Genomic DNA, 17,576 nt, shown 5'->3' with positions numbered 1-17,576 from the left:
TTTTGAGCAATGGAAAAGAAAAGTAATGTAACTAAGTGTTCCTTAGCTGTGAGAAGTGGAAGGATATTCTGTAATGCTGTTGACTGATTTCTTACAATTTTATTCCCAGTGAGTCATATCAGAACAAATTACAGAAGTTACATGTCCTCTCAGTCAGTTTGTTAACATTTGTAATATTTGATTCCAGCATATGAAGAAATAGTAAACATGTAATGTATGTCTGTGAAGAAAGGTGGGATTTTTTTCCTCTTTTGGATTAAAAGTACTTCTGAATGAAAAATCAGAAAGAAATATGTTGCAGTTTTTCAGCTGTTGGTAGCCGTACATATCTAAAAAAGCAAAATCAAACAACACGGTTTTCTATTCCTTGACCTGAAAAGCAGGGGATTAAACTAAATTATTTATTTGTTGATCAGAAGCTCTGAGGTATTTGTCTCATCGGAACATGTGTAGAGTGCTCTACCTAGAATGATAAATATTCTAAAATTTATCTCTAAATAATGATTTTTTGTTGTTGTTTGCTTTAATTTCTAATCAGGTTGTTGGGTGTGAGATTCTTTGGTTGTCCTTAAATTTTACATATTACAACTCTATAAAATTTTAACTACTTAAAAGAAATATTGTCAAAGATTTGCAATATATGATTCTTGCAGATGTTAGATCAATGATACCAGTATGATATTTATATGTGTATTACAGTTGTTGAAGATGATTTGTAACTGTCCTCTCACAGTGCAGTCTTTTTTTTTCCACTAACAAAGTGCATAACAATTCTTTCTTAAACAAAATCAATATCCTGTTAAATAGTGGTAATTCAATTCAAGCATGAAAGACATGTGCAGTAAAGTCATAAAGAACAAAATTAGTAGTGAATTGGTACATTCTTGTTTTCCTGTGTTTGGCTTCTTAAGAAATACTGCATGATTTAAATATTACAAGGAGGGTTTTGCTTGTTTCAGGAGGCTTTAAGGAAGAATCCTAACTGATGCTATTTGTAACTTTAAAAAGATACATCTGTACTGGCATTCTTTTTGCTTTATTTAGTGTAGTTGTTATATATCTTTGGCAATTCTTTTTCCTTCCTCTTTCACGGTGCTTGAATTATGATCTAACTTTGATGTAAACTATGATTTTGTGGCATATTGAAGCTACTTTTGTTGGTTGCCAGTGGAAGGCAACAGTGTGATTTGGTAGATCTGAGCAATGGAAGATTTCTCATATGATGCCTGCTGCATTATCCATGTAATGTGTGTCTTCTCCTCTGTAATCACTACTTTGTGGAAAAGTTCTTTGGAGCCTTGAGGGCTGTATTTTTATGCAGACAAGAAGTCCTGAAATCAGGCCTCAAGTGGCTTGTTCCCTCCCCTCCAATCTCCATGTCAGCACACACCCTAATCCTGGATATTATACTGAATATAGAGAGCTTTTTAAAATTTTTATGCTTCAAGTAGCTGTTTTCAATACAAACAGTAAACTTAACTTGTCTATTGGTAATGCTTCTTTCCAGTCTAAGACTGCTAAGTTACAGCTTTTTGAATTTTGCAAGCTTTCCAGCATGGGGCTGGTGGTTTCTGTGGATTTTCTTCAGAAAAAAAAGCCACTTCCATGTCTTTCATTCAACCATGATCTTAGTAGAGTGCATATACAAAACATCATACGTTTTACTTTGTGAGGTATGGTAGGAACAGGTATGTTACCAAGGCATTGCAACTTACCTGACCAGCAGTAACATGTTAACCTGTATTCTGGGATTTGTGATCAGGTTTCTATACTCACAGCATTGTAAGTGCAAAGAAGTGTAAATAAAAGTCATACTAAGGATGCAAGTGAGTTAATATTCGTTTTGGTAAGTGAGAATTCATGCCATTGTGGTATATGTTTGGCTTGGGTTTGGTTTTGGGGGGATAGAATGAAAAAAAATTCTGAAGCATTACACAAGTTTAGGATGAAACATCTAGCAAAAGTGACTTTCAGTTATTAAACCAAACACTACTAAATCATGTTTACTCTATTTCTTTGATGTATTATCCAATGACAGAATAAAATTCTGATGTTCTGTGTGAGTGAATAATGTCATGCCAATTAAAATACAGATTTTCTTCTGATATAGGAAGGCTGTAGGAAGGTAAGAAATTCTGACACTGAACTGCAGCTTTCTACTAGACCCAAGTTTGAAGAGTTAAAACTTGGAATGTTATTGGAGGAGTCCTCCACCAGAGCACCAAGCCTGTTTTTGAATCTACGCTTTTATACTTTCCAGATAGTCTGCAATGGCTTTGTTATGCAATCAACACGTTTTCCTAGGCAAGACCAGAAGTTAAACCTGAATTAGCTGATGTTAGAGGCAGCCCCTCTAGCACTTAATTCATAGCAGTATTCACATGTGGACCTGTTTAAGTCCGCCTACCTCTCTGGCAAGTTTATCTTACTTGTGATACTATTTCATCTTAAATGCTTGCCTGGATTTAAAATATATGCTCATGGCAGCCTTAGCTCATTTATTGCCTTAGCAGAGAGCAGCTTATTCTGGGAATTTGCTGTTAGGTGGTCTGCTCACTAGTGAATGCCAAAAAGGAGTTTCCCTTGCTTGCATTGGCCATCTTCCTTTAACCAGCTGTCTGGCTGCTGGAAAGGAATAAACCTCATAAGCCCCTTTTGACGGCTTAAGTGTACTCAGAGTGACTGGGTCCTCTTACTGTCCAGGATCCACATAGCGATAGGCATTGGATTGCCACCAGCCACTGAAACAAAAACTTGGAATGTCAGCTGGCTGTAGCTGAGTTGTAGCAAGGCACAGATTGTGCCTTAGTTTGTATTTTATGTTCTTGCATGTGTGTGAATGGAGAGAGGGTAAGCAGGAAGAAAAGATCCAGCATGTTGAAACAGTTGCAGAAATTTAGCTGTGATGTTTATAGTCAATTGAATTGTAGTACTGACAGGATTAAGAGATAACAATTCCATATAAGACAGTTAACCTGAACAATAACAAGTTGCAGAAAAAAAATCCAGCAATGCTATGTCTTTAATAGGTCTGTACATTTAACTACTTCCCATCTCTTTACAAATCTTGCTACTTTAAACGCATGTTTCATAACTCTTCTGGATTATGGCAGATGATAGACTCATTTCATAGAAAAGCAGCCCCTCAGGAACAATGACCCTCTCTTTTCTATTATTTTGAATAAAATTGTCTGTTAGGCCCGTGAACTTTGGCAGATGCGTGTTGCCATCTTGAAAAGAACACATTTTTACATATTCTTGACCATAATGAACAGTTCCACTTAGTTATCCACATTCTGAAGTACACGGTCCTTGAGATTTCCCATGCGTATGTGCCAAATCAGCCTGTATATAGAGTTTATTCACTTCTTGCTGTTTTGATTTTATTCCTTAGCTTGTGGGTTTATGTTGAGGCTCCCAAAACAGCTGCATGCAATATGTTGTTTGCAGGCTACTGTTAAAAGTTCCCTTAATATTTCACGTATAAGAAAGCAGCTTTTCTTTGTTTTGACTAATGATGCTGTAACTTCTACTAAGTATAAGTTGTCTAAAGATAGGGCTTCCACTTTTTTATTCCAAACTCCAAACTAACTTGTAATGGTAGCTGAAGATACAAATTTCCCATCTGTATTCTCATTCCCTGTAGAGACTACCTGTAAGTGCATAAGTGCTTTAATCTCATGATTATGCTGCACTTCCGTATCAGCTTGAGATGTCTGTGAATAGAGAGGGAAAAGCCAGTATCAAATTCCACTGAAGAGGAAAGAAGCCTTGAAATTTGCTACAAAATTAATTCTCAGGATAGAATGACTGATATATGACTGATAATGACTGTGAATTCAGACATTATCTGTGAGTCTCTGGTAGGCAGGATCATTACTATCTTTTCTGGAGACACGACAAAAATACAAACATTATCTCCATCGACCACTAAATTTTTTTCTTCAAATTCATCACAAAAATCACTATTATGTTTCAGCTTTCCTTTCTTGTGGGTTTGCTTCTTTGCTAAAACACAGATGATGAGTGCTGAGCAATACGCTGTACAGCATGCTTTTAGGGCCAGACTGAATTGCTGTATTTGCTTGCTCTGGCCTGCTTGACCTTGGCCATGAGAGGATGCTGAGCAAATGTCAAGCCCAAACCTTGCAATTAAGTTATAACATCCATTTTGGAAAAATAATTCTGTTGGGATTTAGAGGCTACAGATGATTGCTGTTGACTATTTTTCATTATAGCTTTTCTGATCTTGATTTCAACAGTTCCACTTGCTGTAATGGCAGAGTGAGCTCTCAGACACAGTCACTCTTTAGGCAGAAGCATTACGTTTTCTTTCTCTTCCCTCTCTCTCCATTCCTGCCCAGGGTCCAAGATGAATGTGGGTATGATCCATAATGAGCTTCTAGCAGAAAGCAAGTCAAGCACCCAAAATCAACTGGTTTTTGTTAGGTTAATTTAGGTAGCGGTGCAAGTCACGCCTGTACCTGTGAGGGAAGGGGAAGATATGTGTCAGCCCCTGTACATCCCTATGATGTGTGTAATGCCAGGTCTGCTCCCAGGTACTACCCTAGCACAAATTTTAATACTGTTGATTACTGTTAACATACACCCCTAAATTAATTTCTTTTTAGTAAAATTCATTTTGTTCTCATGATGTGTTCTGCTTTTCCAGCAGCTGACCTAAAGACAGTATTTCCTCTTTTACTTCTTCTCTGTACAAATGGTAGGTCTACTCACTTTGGTTTTTTTTTTCTTTTCTTTTATTTTGTTTTTTAAGATGGAATACCCAAAGTTATGCAAACACCATTGAATATAAAATCACATATGAGCTGAATATCTGTTGTTTCTACTGAGATCCTTCACATACATCACACATATCACAACCACACAGCAGTCTCTAAGTCAGCTGTTCAAACTTAGCTGTCATAGAATATTGAAAGAATAAGCGAGTTTGGTATTATATCCCTGCAGTCTCCCCTCTGTTTAAAAAATCGGGCATTTGAACAGCCTGGTAATGGTATGCCACATAAACAGTAACTCTACTTTGGTGCAGTTCTTCAAAATGTATTGTGGAGTCTGGCAATCTGCATGTATTTAAAGAAAATATGAAAAGACTGCCATGTGACATCCCGTTGGGGTGTCACTTTCATCATTTTCCTATCAATTCAGTTTTCTTTTGTGAATCTGAAAGACATTGCTGATTTTTCAGATGTTCAGAGGTTGAGCTCCTCCTCCCTGACTCCACTGGGAGTACTGGGTCCTCACCACCTCTAAAACATACCAGAAACCCCAGTCTTTACTAGCTGTGGTTCAAGCAGAGAGGGGAATAATTTTTGGTGATTTTGTTTCTTGCCTGTTACAAACCTGTGGGTTTGTTTGGTGCTCAATGGTCTTCATGCCAAAATATAATGTTAACCATACACTAATTTATAGCATTGACCTTCTTCTGTGATGTAGAGCAATTGTTTTTCTCAGCATCACATCTATCCTACAGCAGATGCTGGCATTACTTGATATTGGTAAAAGAGAATCAGCTAGCTTAAGATGTACGACAGACTTCGGTCTTACTGTTTCCTTAGTGTGACTGCTTCCTAATTCCCGCTCTTTCCTCCCAGCTGTCAAGCGGGAAACCCATGTATTCCTGTGATTTGACTGAAGAAAGGAGAGGCAAGTGGTAGGGAGGAGTGGAGAAGGTGTGTATAGAAACCATAACATGCGAGTAGATGTTCTTGCATAAAATGGACAACCTTTTGAGTGATTATTCTTCTCACTCTTCATATGTTAAAAACAAAAAATAAAAAAATTCAGCATTTATGTCATGTAGCTGTGGGGTTATTTTTATATTCAAGCGAACAGGGAAAATATTTTCCCCTCAACTAAAATTGAGAGCTTATTTAAAAAGCCTTGTAGGCAAGTGGGACAGGAGGTGATAATGAGTGTTAGGCATGATGGGCAGTTTCAGCACAAAGTCGCAATGACAAAATCTGCAGTATTGCAGAGTATTATTGCCATATTACTGAAGGGAACAAGATAGAGTTCAAAATGAATGATAATGCCATGGCTGTGGGGAAGGGGCATGTGAAAGGTGGAATGAGGGAGGAAAGGTCTTACATTTCACATTAGGGAACAAGAAAAAGGAATAGTACTTTTCAGACATAAAACTGAGGAAGCTGGAATGAAATTCTAATTGGTCATGCTTGGCAGTTAAACAGGTGAGTTTCAGGCACACCGAGAGATAGATGCAGAATGCAGTAAGACAGGTGCTGACACGGTGAAATTTTTAGTTTTGTTGTGTTCGCAAGAGTTGACTGTAAGAGGCACAGTTGTAAAGCAGATAGCTCTTACCACCAAATACAAAAACAAATGAAGAACACCGTGATGAAACAACATGAGGTTAAATTTTTTTTCTGTGTACTAGATGATGACCAGTGTCCTTCCAGGATTAAAGATGAAGTGAAATACGCTACTGTGACAGAAACCAGCTTCTCAAATTATCTTATTTAGATCTAGTAACATCTAGTCAAGATGGCAGAGGATGATCTAGTGGCAAAACATACACCATCAGCTCATGAATAAAATGTCCCAGAGTGAGTTTCAGCAGTGAGCCCCGGTGCTGAGACACTGCTCCCAGCAAGCCCAGAAGAGATGCCTGTAAGTAGTCAGAGAAATGGCAGTTTTCAGAGATGACTGAAGTGAGCCACATTAGCCAGAGGGTACAGTGATATCCAGCTGCTGCTCAGAGGCGTGCAAGAGGACAGCAGAGTTGTCATCTCTACAACAGGGGGGCAATAAGCAAAACCAAGCTTTTCAATGATAGTACAGTGGACATGACTGCTGTTGGGCTAGTGTGCTGATACAAAGCGATGCTCAGCTGAGAACTACGTTCTGTCTTCTGATGTGTAAATTATCACAAAAAAGCAAATCTTTACACAATTTCTGCATGCCTTTAAATAGCAGTTATAACAAATGTCTGTTCTTTGGGAAGCTGTAATGAGCAGGAACCAGGCCCTTAATTTTTTTGCAGAAAATATGCACTCAGTTTTAGTTGCAGTACGCACAAATGCAGTTTATCTCCCACGCATTGTGCGTATGTCTCAATTTCTTTCTGCACTGGCATATCTTACTGGCACAAAATGTCAGCCTGCCAGCAAGGTAAGTTTTTAAAACAATTTTTACAATATGTTGTGCCAACAGAAACAAGGGAACATATCCATGTTAGTGTATACACTTCAGTATTTATATTTGCCTACACTGAGTATACTTGTGGTGAAATTCCAGATGAGTCAGGCTCCTCTTTTTGGTTGCTTCCTTGTTGTCCTTTCTTGTAATTAAGGGGTTTTTTTTGGACTAGTCCTGGCATCAAGGACTGAGGCCAAGAACAGAAATGCACTTTTGTGCCTGTTAAAGTCTTTGCCTGTTATAGAGGACATCAAACCTGACTCGTGAATACTGGGAATTGTAGCGCAAAGATAGATATTTTACAATTTTCAAAGACCAGAAAATATATTCATTTACTTTTAGATTATTAAGAATTAGTGTCCTGGAATAAGATTCGCAATGAATTAGAGTAAGGTTTTGTGCTCAGTACACGGGTTTATCTCAAATGGCGGTCTCACTGTAGAAGTACATTATTATATTGAGTGCTTTGCTCAGAGGAAAATACCATCAAGTTGCAGATGTAAAATTTGAACATGCATAGATAATTTGTATACAACCACTCCTGGCTCTTAAATCATGCATATGGAAGGACGGACCCATGCAGGCGTGGGAATTCCTCCCTCCTCAGGCACAAAAGCCCAGACAGCAGTGCCGAGCAGCAGAACACGCTGCCAACATGCGACTTACTGCCTCGGCACACCACCGCTGCCGCATGTGCAGGACCCCCCGACGCCTGCCCACGGCTACGAGGGGCTGGGGGTGACCCAGTCCTGAATGGTGGGCGTCTTCCAGATGTTTCCAGACCAGTTTCTGTTCGGAAAGTATCAACCCAAAACTAGTAAAGCCTTTGGCACATAATGGCACACAGTAACATAGCTGCTTGTTCATTCTTACAAAGGTACCATGGTTTCCTCTGACGTATTTACGTACACAGAGGTGCCTACGCCTGCAAACTCTAACAAAACAGCTAAAATTTTCTGTAATAGAAATACCAGTTCTCAAGACTTTATCAGCTGTGGAGATAAACTGGCTGGCTGCAATACTCTATTGCCATACATTATCATGGCCTAGCCCTATAGAACTTTTTTGTTTTGTTTTTGTAATATCCTTTTTCACAGTGCTTTTTATGTGTCAGAAATCCATATAGGCTCCTTATGCTTTGAGTCCTACTTGCATCCTCAAGTGCCCACTTGCTCAGGCTACATTTCTGGCTAGACCTGTTGTTTCCCGGCTAGACCTCTTTCCTCCCCTCTTATGTGAGAGGAACGGGCAATAGGGTACAGTTCATTCCCTCCAAAAGGAGAAAGCACAGAGCCAGCAGCAGCTGCAGACACCTCCCAGCAAAGCTGAAGACAGAAAACAAAGTGGAGGAACTGCTGTCAGCAAAATGGTATGTTTTACTGCGTGTCCGTAGCAGAAAGCACATGACGAGGAATGCGCCTCCTCTGAGGGGGCCGGGGACTTGCCTAAGTCACCTCCTCATTGCAGTCCGCCTTTGCTCTGAACAAGTCACCTCGTAAGCGGCACTGGAAAGTAGATAGTGATTCTTGCCTAACTATACAGATACAGTTTTAGCTTAATCTGAGATTCTTTTTTATAGTTAAAAGATACATCCAGGAAAGAATCGGCGAGATCCCAACCAGCTGCTGGCCTCATGAAGGAAGCGGGAGACAGACCAACCTTCTGCATCGGGCTTTGTAATGCTACCCAGTGTGAAACTACCACTGTGTTTGGAAAGGACTGAATTAGGGATGGGAGGGAAAACCAAACAAAATGCTTTATTTTACTCAGAGGGGGCTGATTATGAAACAGAAGTAGAATGAAACTGAAGCAGGGCAAGGACACACCTAGGGGAATGCCTGTGCTTGTCATAGCCACATACACTGATATATAATGTTTGTTAGCCCAGAAGCCTTAGTTTTCACCTCTGACCAGAGATTTAATGTTGTAACATTTCTGCCACATTCCTCAAATGCCTGACTATACTTACAAACAACCAAGTTAGTTAAACAACAAATGGGCAGTTTCACTGGATTTTAGTGAGCTGACAGTCAAGTCTGGATAGAGGTATATTTCGATAAAACATCACTTCCAGTAATGATTTTAGTGACAGTAAGTTTGGAAATGGATTTATTTGTTGTTTTCTTTTATTTACTATAATTAGAATCTACAACTACCTCCCCTCAGGAAATTAATATGGAAATTAATATGGGTAAAACGAACAGTGCTAAACATTGGGTTTGGTTTTTTTTCTGATCAGGTCTCAATAGGGTCTACTAAAAACTTAAGTAATTAAATGATACTTTGTACGGTTCACTATCAGAGCTTTTTACATGATCCAGAAGGATTTTAAACTGATGGTAACACTTATATTGTGTTACTGAAGCTACTGTATAATACATACAGGAGTCTCCTGTTCTCTTGTATTTCTGATGATTTATGGTGACAGTAACTATTTGAAGCCATCTTTAGGTCCCTTCTTAATCTGGAGCCTCACTCCATTTAGCAATGCTTGGATTAGCCATACAAAAGGCCATACAAGCCTAGGAACAGGGCCAGGGCTGCCACCTCTTCACCATTTTTTAGGCTGTTTGGTGTTAGTGTTTCATTTTCAGTTCATTTTCGCAGTTGCTACAATGCATGATAGATCACAAAGTTATTGTGAGGGAAGTCAATGTTCCAAGTTCATGCTCACGTTAATACTGCTGAGAGACTGAAGCAGCTGTAGCAAGCAAAGTAAACTACTGCTGTGCTCAGTACTATGACAAAAAGGTACGAAAAGGAGATTGTTTGTTTTGAAAGAATAAAATTTTGGCAACATTTGCAAATGTGTGGAATGTCTTACTTGCCACGTAGTTTTAACAGTACTGGCTACGAACAGGCTTACAACATATTTAATTTCTGTGTGTCTTGTGCAAGAGCCTTATCCAGCTTCTGGTTCTTTCCCTTACACAATGAAAAAGGCAAAATGCAAGCTGGCTTCCTTTGCCGGACTTTGCAGAAAAACCTGTGAAATGGAGTATAACTCTTTTATGAACAGGATCCCTTAGTAACTACATCCGCGAGTTAACTACATTGGAAGTCACTGCAGTACCTCAGTGTGTTCTCGGACAATTTCCTAACTCTTGCTGCATTTCAAAGAAGTTGCGGAGTGTTCCATAATTCAGGTATGGACACTGTGTCCCTGTAAAGGGGGAGGTAAGAAAATGTAGTGAGGTAAATGGGGAATAGTGAGGTAAGAGAAAAGTCCCTGTTGAGGCAGGCTCTTTCTTTAGATTCTGAGCGCTAAATTTTCAGAAAAAAATCATTACCACATTTAATTTTTCTTCTTAATATCCATTAACTAATGACTTTCAGCTGTTTCTCAACTACTGCAAAAGCAGAAATAGGATCATTCTTTTTCCTAAGTTTGTAAATTAGTATTGAACCACTGTGCAATGGAAAGACTACACATACTTGAAAAAAATATTTATTTTTACAACAACATTTGATGTAAAACAATAGCATACAAAGCAAATACATTCACAAATTTTTGTGTTTTAAATTCTTACTCTCTGAAAGGAACAATTAAGATGTCTTCTGATCAGTGGAGCAGTACGTTCCTAGGAAAGATGAGCTACGCTTGATATATCACTGTGCAAAAGGAGTAGCACCAGGGTATGGAAGACAGAAAATGGAAGGTCTGACATTTTTGGTAAAAGTTAACCTAAACAAGCCAGAAAATGTTGATCTTTGTTTTTCCTTCAGTCCCATCTCATGACCAGGATGATGGCTGGGCACTCTTCACAGGTTATTTCAGCTTCCAGTTAACCTCCCCAGCTCCCACTGATTTTATATTGGCTTTTTATTTTGGCATAGAAGTTACAAACAAGATTTTAAGTACAGAATACAGTTTCATTGAATTTCAGAGATTATTAATGTTGGCCAAATTAGTGGCGTGCATAAAATCATTCAAATCAAGAGTCCTTGGCATCTGCAAACTGAAATTGGTTGTACCACCAAAGAGCAAGGATAAACCCCAATTTTCTTCTATTAAAGAACTATCTAAAGCCACAATAACGTGTGTGTGTGTGTGTGTGTGTGTGTAGTTTGTTTTGTGCGCGTGCATTCCTGGTTACAGCGAGCCTCTGGAAGACATAAATACTGAGAGGTAAATGTTTCTGTCAGCTGATTGTTTTAGCAGTCACATAATCCTTCCTTTGATGTCTTGGGTCAATGAAATCCTAGTACCATCAGGGTATATATTAAAAGAGTTTCTCTGTGATCTTTCCTGCAACGGAAACAGCAGTAAAAGTTATTATTCTGTCACAATAAGGGACTATCCGTGCATTCTTGATTGCCCCAGCTTTCCAAATGGAGTTATTTTTTCAGGTTACCAGTAGAGCATAACTGTGCTTACAGAGTTTACAATGACCTCTTTAGATTTCTAGAGCTACCACAATACAGTCTGGAGAAAACAGGGAAGATCCAACAGCGCAAGTACGTTCTCTTGGTTATCAGCAGGTTACGTTGAAAATAACTCTGTAGGTCAGTTACCAGAGCAATACTGTGTGATGTGCTACGTATCCACATACCTTCTCATCTTAGGCCAACGGTTCTCTAAACAGTACTGAGGTAGTTTTTCCACCTTAGGCTGTTTAGTGTTTAACATCAGGACATTGTAATGTGTATTAATTCGTTTTTTGAGAGAAAACAGTAACAACTTTGTCAAAGGCTCTTAGAAAAGGTACATCTTTTTTTGCTCTAGGGCTCGACTCCTGTTCCTGCTGAACTGAGCCAGTGTGTAAAATCAGAACTGATATCAGCTCAGTAGGCACCGGAGGACGGGTCCATCAACAGCCTGGAACAACAGCAGCAGCCGTAAGTGGCAGCTCCATTTCCTGCAAACGACACACGGTGCTAAGCTACAACTGCAGAGACAGCATCCGTTAAAGAGAAGACTACAAAACAAAGCTTTATAGACAATTCCAAAGTCACAAACATTTATTTCCTCTGACCTTTAGAAAAGCATGGTAACCAAATTACCGCAGGCAACCAGACCGAGAACTTAAGGAGCGCCGTTTATTCTCAACTAAAACCCCCAGGAGTCTTCAGTCCTCCCCAAGTCACCTCTGCCTCTATCCTCGATATCCTGCATCTTACACACATGCATTCATTGTTAAGTCTGCCCATTCAGCAGCAAGGTATCTCAGCCAGCAAACACTCTCCGCCCCACGCAGGCTGGCATTAAGCAAAGTCTCCTCTCCCCTTCTCCTCAGGTGCAGAACTTAGCCACTGTGAACAAAGAGGAAAACAATCACTGTTCACCAATCAGCTAAGCTCTGCACCTCGCCAGAGAGGTCTCCGTCTCGGTATAGCTAATTATCGGATGAGGTTCTTCCGCGACGCGTCTGCTGCTTTCCTCTTTTTTTTGGTTTTGTTTAATGGATGGAGAGGATTCCACGCTGTGCACGGATCGCATAGTTATGGTGAGTTTCATATTAGCAGCTGTGGTCATGGCTGTGTGGTAATCCCTGGCAATGTGATTTTAATCTTAAATCACAAATCATCATGCCAGGAACCCAAACAGCCACACCATTAAAAGAAAGCTGTGCAGTCACACAGAGTGTTGTTCTCATAACAGTATCTTTAGATTTTGTGTTACAGCTCACCATGCACTTCAAGTCTGCCTGAGAGATCAAACGGGCAATTCTAGACTAATGCTAACACATACAACACATGTGATTTTCCTGTGCTATGTACTTACCACCAAAAGCTTGTAGAAATTTTGACTTTTATTTTATTATTGAATGCACTATAGGAAGACAGTTCCAAGTACAGTAGTACCAGAACAAACTGCACCTCCATGTTTGTGACCTTCAGACACTCGAGGGCATCTCTCTACCAGATTAAAAATTGTTGAATGGAACTCAAATTCCTGTGGGTCCTCGATAGCTGGGAGCACATAAGCAAGTCTCTTAGCCCTACCTGTTTTATAGAGCAAACCTCCTACCCCACAACTGGCGTCCTGGCACTCTACAGTCTAATCCATTTTTCCCAAAAAGTTTTCTTGGCAGGCACAGTTCTTCTCTGTACAGAACAACAACATGGCTGTTCATAAACAAACCTACTTTCAATGTATCTATCTATCTGCTGTATTTCATAGAAATAAACACCGGAAATTCAAGTGGAACTCGCTATCAAGCACTGCTACATGTACAGGCTTGAACAGGAGAAAATAAGATTTGCTCAATACCAATTAGAAAATGATGATTTTGCTAAATTAGACACCTGAATTTTGATATCACAAATCAACTGTAAAGTTATATGAACAACCAAGGCATTTGGTCTGGCAGCTGTGTTATATCATTAAGCAAAAATCTGAGGTATGCTGTACTGGTAGAGACCGTCATACCAATCCCAATTGGCTATGTGTTAAACATTCAAGTACAAACACTGTAAGGTTACCTCCGGCTACTCAAATAGATTGAGAAACAGAGAATATCTTTGCAAATTACCAGTTTATAGCCTGCAGCAATCTTTAGTTTGTGATTATTTCTTGCAATTCTGCTTCTTCTTTGGTGATTCCTCCCCATTAAGTTCAGAAACAAACTAAATTATGTATGGTACTAAGCAGCTTCTTCACATTCAGGCTACTCATCTTACCTCGTAATCAGTCTTCAAAGGCCTCACTACACTTAACACAAAAAGATATGAATTATCAGCTTGTTCTCACATGATTCAGATTTGCTTCCAAGTACACAGCTTCGTACTTCCACTGTGGGCTCAGATTCTTTTCAAAGACTATGCTGACTATCAAGTCAATATGCGGTTAAACAGAAATGCTCCTTGCCCAATTGCGAGTTCTGTAAGCAGAGTTAAGAATACAGAATGGGAAACAACTGCAGGTGGAGCCTGGCCTTCTCTGGCCATTCAGACTTACAGTTGCCTCTCGTACAGTCCATTACAAAGTTTACAACAAAGCCAAACTCCATGCTCTCCAGCTAGTGCCTACACATATCTAACTCACTGCTGCAGCATCTGGGCTTAAAAAAAAAGAAAAAAAAAGGCAAGATATTTAACAAGAATTACTTCTGGAGCTAAGCAGCCACATGCTCTATGGTATGCCAAAGTTTACTACATTTAGTGAGCTGTGCAAAATCAGGGTGTTTAATTAAAAAAGAAAAATCACCTCTTTAGAATAACATCTCTGCCACCACTTTGGCTGAGGATGCATCCATATGTTCTCGTGCTGCCGCAAAGCATTTATGTGCAAGTTCTTGTTGCTTCACATCTTCATTCACCATTAATTCACCATAGAGATACACACCCATTGCCTGGAAGAGGAACAGAACACAGATCCATCCTATCACCAGAGAAGACTAGTTAGTTGGTTTTCATTCCATTGTCCTCCTAGGACTCATTTAATTAAAAATAAAACAAAACGGACAACCCAGAACACAGAAAATACCATATACTCTATAACACCTACCCTTCCCCCCAGAAATGTAGTTTTCTCTGGATCTCTTTAGCCTGAGGATGGTTGTCTATATGTTGTATTGAGTATGTAAGAACAGGATATAAATACAAGAGGTGTATGTTATGTCGTGACAAGAAAATACTTTCTCACTCCATTCTTCTTGTCACTTTTCAAGTTGAAATCTGTTTTCTTTTAGCCACTACCTGAAATATTTCCAAATGCCCCTTAAGAAAACCGCTTGTCCTTCCGTGAACGGGATACACATTTTCTCTCCGATTGGGATGTCTACACACACACCGAGACACCTAAAGAGGACATCAACGGAAACAGTACACACTAAAATTTCCATTTGGCAATTCCGTAACTGGACATCAACCAAATCCGATCAGATCTGTGCTTCAGACTCTTCAGATCTGAGATACAGCTGAAGATGCGCAAGTGCTGGTTTGGTAAGAAGGTAGGCTTTTCCTAACTACTCCTTCTGGACATAGAAGCTATCAAGAAAGATAACAGGGTACCTGGGGGTGAGATCTGTGCCCCTTCGACGGCAGACAGAAAAACACTGGCTAACGGTGCTAATAGGAAACACATTGGGGACTGCCAGTTTTTTCTGATGATACAATCTTTTCATGTAATTACAGGAATTCAGTAAGTGTTAAGCTGCACTTATCAAAATAGGATTGCACACGTGTCAAAATATTAGCAGCTTAGCACACTGACTTTTACAGTTGTGCTTAATGTTTGGACAGTTGCAGGAGAGGAAAAATGTGAACAGCATTGAAAAAACACAACTTTTAATACTGTTCCTCACAACTTCTAGCGTTGGTTGGTAAGCCTTAAAAAAAATTACCTTCAACAAGAAGGTAAATTTAAAGTTTAACAAAGACTGAAATTAAAGGAAAGAGTGCCAGAAACCTGCCAGACTCCTCAACAGCCCCCTAAGCGTGCTCTCCTCCATCCACAGACCCAAGAACTCGGATTTCCAGGGTCTGCAGATGCGCCAGGGTCTGGCAGCCCCATCAGGCATGCACATGGCCTTGCAGCTGGGCTCCAGCCACTTTCATAGAGAATTTGAAAACGTTGGAATTCTGCTACAAATACAAATTACCTTCTCTACCCAGTGCTAATAATTTCCCCCCAAGCCTCAATATTAACATGCAGTAAACACACTGGGTTTTTGTAGTCCTGAAAAGGATTTAAATAGTCACATTTGCATTTTTCCCAGACTTTAAAAAAAGCCAAGTCTTTCATGATCAGTAAGGACATGCAACTGCTCTGATTTCAGCTGTAATCACCCCTGAAGCTGGTTGTACCATAAACCATATGCACTGCTGGAGTATGTGGAGAAATGAAAAGATATTGAAGATTCCATAAAAAAAAGTTGCAAAAATTATTTCCCTGCACTGCAGAAAACGTTAGTCCTTATTTGGCATAGTGTCTGTTCCAAATGTAATGCAATTCAGTATGTTTGGTTTTATGAACTCAAGGTTTTCCCGCCCCCCCTAGGCTTCTGCTGGTGGTTATCTCCATCCTTTCATAGGATTAAAATACACACAATATGTGAACTCCTTATTTTCATGAATAACGATCTTTTAAGCTTTTTTTTTTTTTAAATAAAGAGCTTGCCAGGAAGTCTGGGGCCTGTTTATCGGCTGGGATATAAATAGGAGGTATACTTCAGAGCTGGAAGAAAGAGCAGAAGAGACTGCAATAACTTCATTGTGCCATTGTGACAAAATGTTTTTGCCTGAAAGCACAAAAACCTCATTGGCTGTAAATGGCTTTGTTCACTGTCAACATAAAAGGTAAAGACATTAGTAACTTGCCTAGATTTTGACATATCTTGCAACACTTTCTATTTTTTACATACATCTTAAATATATAACAGTCAACCTAGGCAGTGAATATCTTGATTTTATAGAGTTCATAGTGAATAAAAATACATAAAAAACTGAAACAGAAAGAAAAAGGGCTATAATTGCCTATATAAAAAGCCATAGTAAAGACATTATGTACGGCCAGCCTTTTAAGACCTTCAAAATCTTCTGGTATCATTTCCCTAACCATGGAGAGGCCTGCTTTCTCTGGAGGTGTATCGTTGTGCTTATGCTTCTCCTTCCAGACATCGTCTTGAAAACCGAAGTCACCACACGACTGCTTTGCACCTAGCTCATATGCATTAACATTCACTGCTAGACTTGTCTTTGTCATCCTGCAAAAGGAACCAATGCTGGGAAGTATCTTCCTAGCGTCATTGCTACCTCTGGCTTGCATAAACTGGGAGGAGAGGAGAGAATACATCCTATTTCACCACTTAGCATGCTTAGGTGGGGTTGAATACCCCTAGGTGGCTTCCTTTAAACTACAGTGTTTAAAGGGCGAAAGAGGCAAAAACTGAATACACATATAAGCTTTTGACAAACTGCAGAAACAAAATGTATTAAAATCATTCTTTAGTTTCACACTAAGGTGTCAAAAAGTTGATATTTTGAAAACACTAATTAAATGTAACTGACCTGATCTTCTCTGAGAAATGTCTCGACATCTCCATACCCAGGCACGTACTTGTGTTTAACAACAAGTTCACACCACCGATGACGAACCTTTGGGAAGAGAAAAAATATTAGGGGAAACAAAAAAAAAGAAAAAAAACCCCAAACTGTATTCCATCTGTGTGCGTGTTGATAAACAATACATCTCTAACCAGTCTGGGTTTGTCATTGTTTTTGGGTTTGGGTTTTTAGGTGGGTTGGGTGTTTTTTTTCCCAGAGCCAGGCAAATGCCTCTCGACACCAGTCGATAAGCTGGGCAGAGGTGCAGTGCTCTGTGCGCGTGAGTCCGGGCTTGGGAAACCCAGAACACCGAAAGACAAACTCCTGGTTCCATGTTAGTAAACTAACCCAGATACAGGCACAGACGTGCAGCATCTTCACCTCTGCTGTTTCCAGTCTTGACTTTT

General features: G+C 39.5%; 1 protein-coding gene across 2 annotated transcripts in view; it reads right to left on the bottom strand.

The window, feature by feature from the left end:
- Nucleotides 1-10,611: 10,611 nt before the first annotated feature.
- The window catches only part of AOPEP (aminopeptidase O (putative)), a 210,490-nt gene continuing 203,525 nt past the window's right edge, over nucleotides 10,612-17,576 (bottom strand). For both annotated transcript variants that reach the window (XM_074569859.1, XM_074569860.1), the window contains 3 exons: nucleotides 17,134-17,220; nucleotides 14,330-14,474; nucleotides 10,612-11,428 (listed from right to left, as the gene is read on the bottom strand). In XM_074569859.1, the coding sequence (XP_074425960.1) occupies nucleotides 14,334-14,474; nucleotides 17,134-17,220 (228 nt within the window). In that variant the 3' untranslated portion in view covers nucleotides 10,612-11,428; nucleotides 14,330-14,333. The remainder of the gene's footprint in view (nucleotides 11,429-14,329; nucleotides 14,475-17,133; nucleotides 17,221-17,576) is intronic.

Source organism: Larus michahellis, chromosome Z (genome assembly GCF_964199755.1).
Source record: "Larus michahellis chromosome Z, bLarMic1.1, whole genome shotgun sequence".
Taxonomy (NCBI): domain Eukaryota; kingdom Metazoa; phylum Chordata; class Aves; order Charadriiformes; family Laridae; genus Larus; species Larus michahellis.
This window is presented reverse-complemented; position numbering and strand designations above follow the sequence as displayed.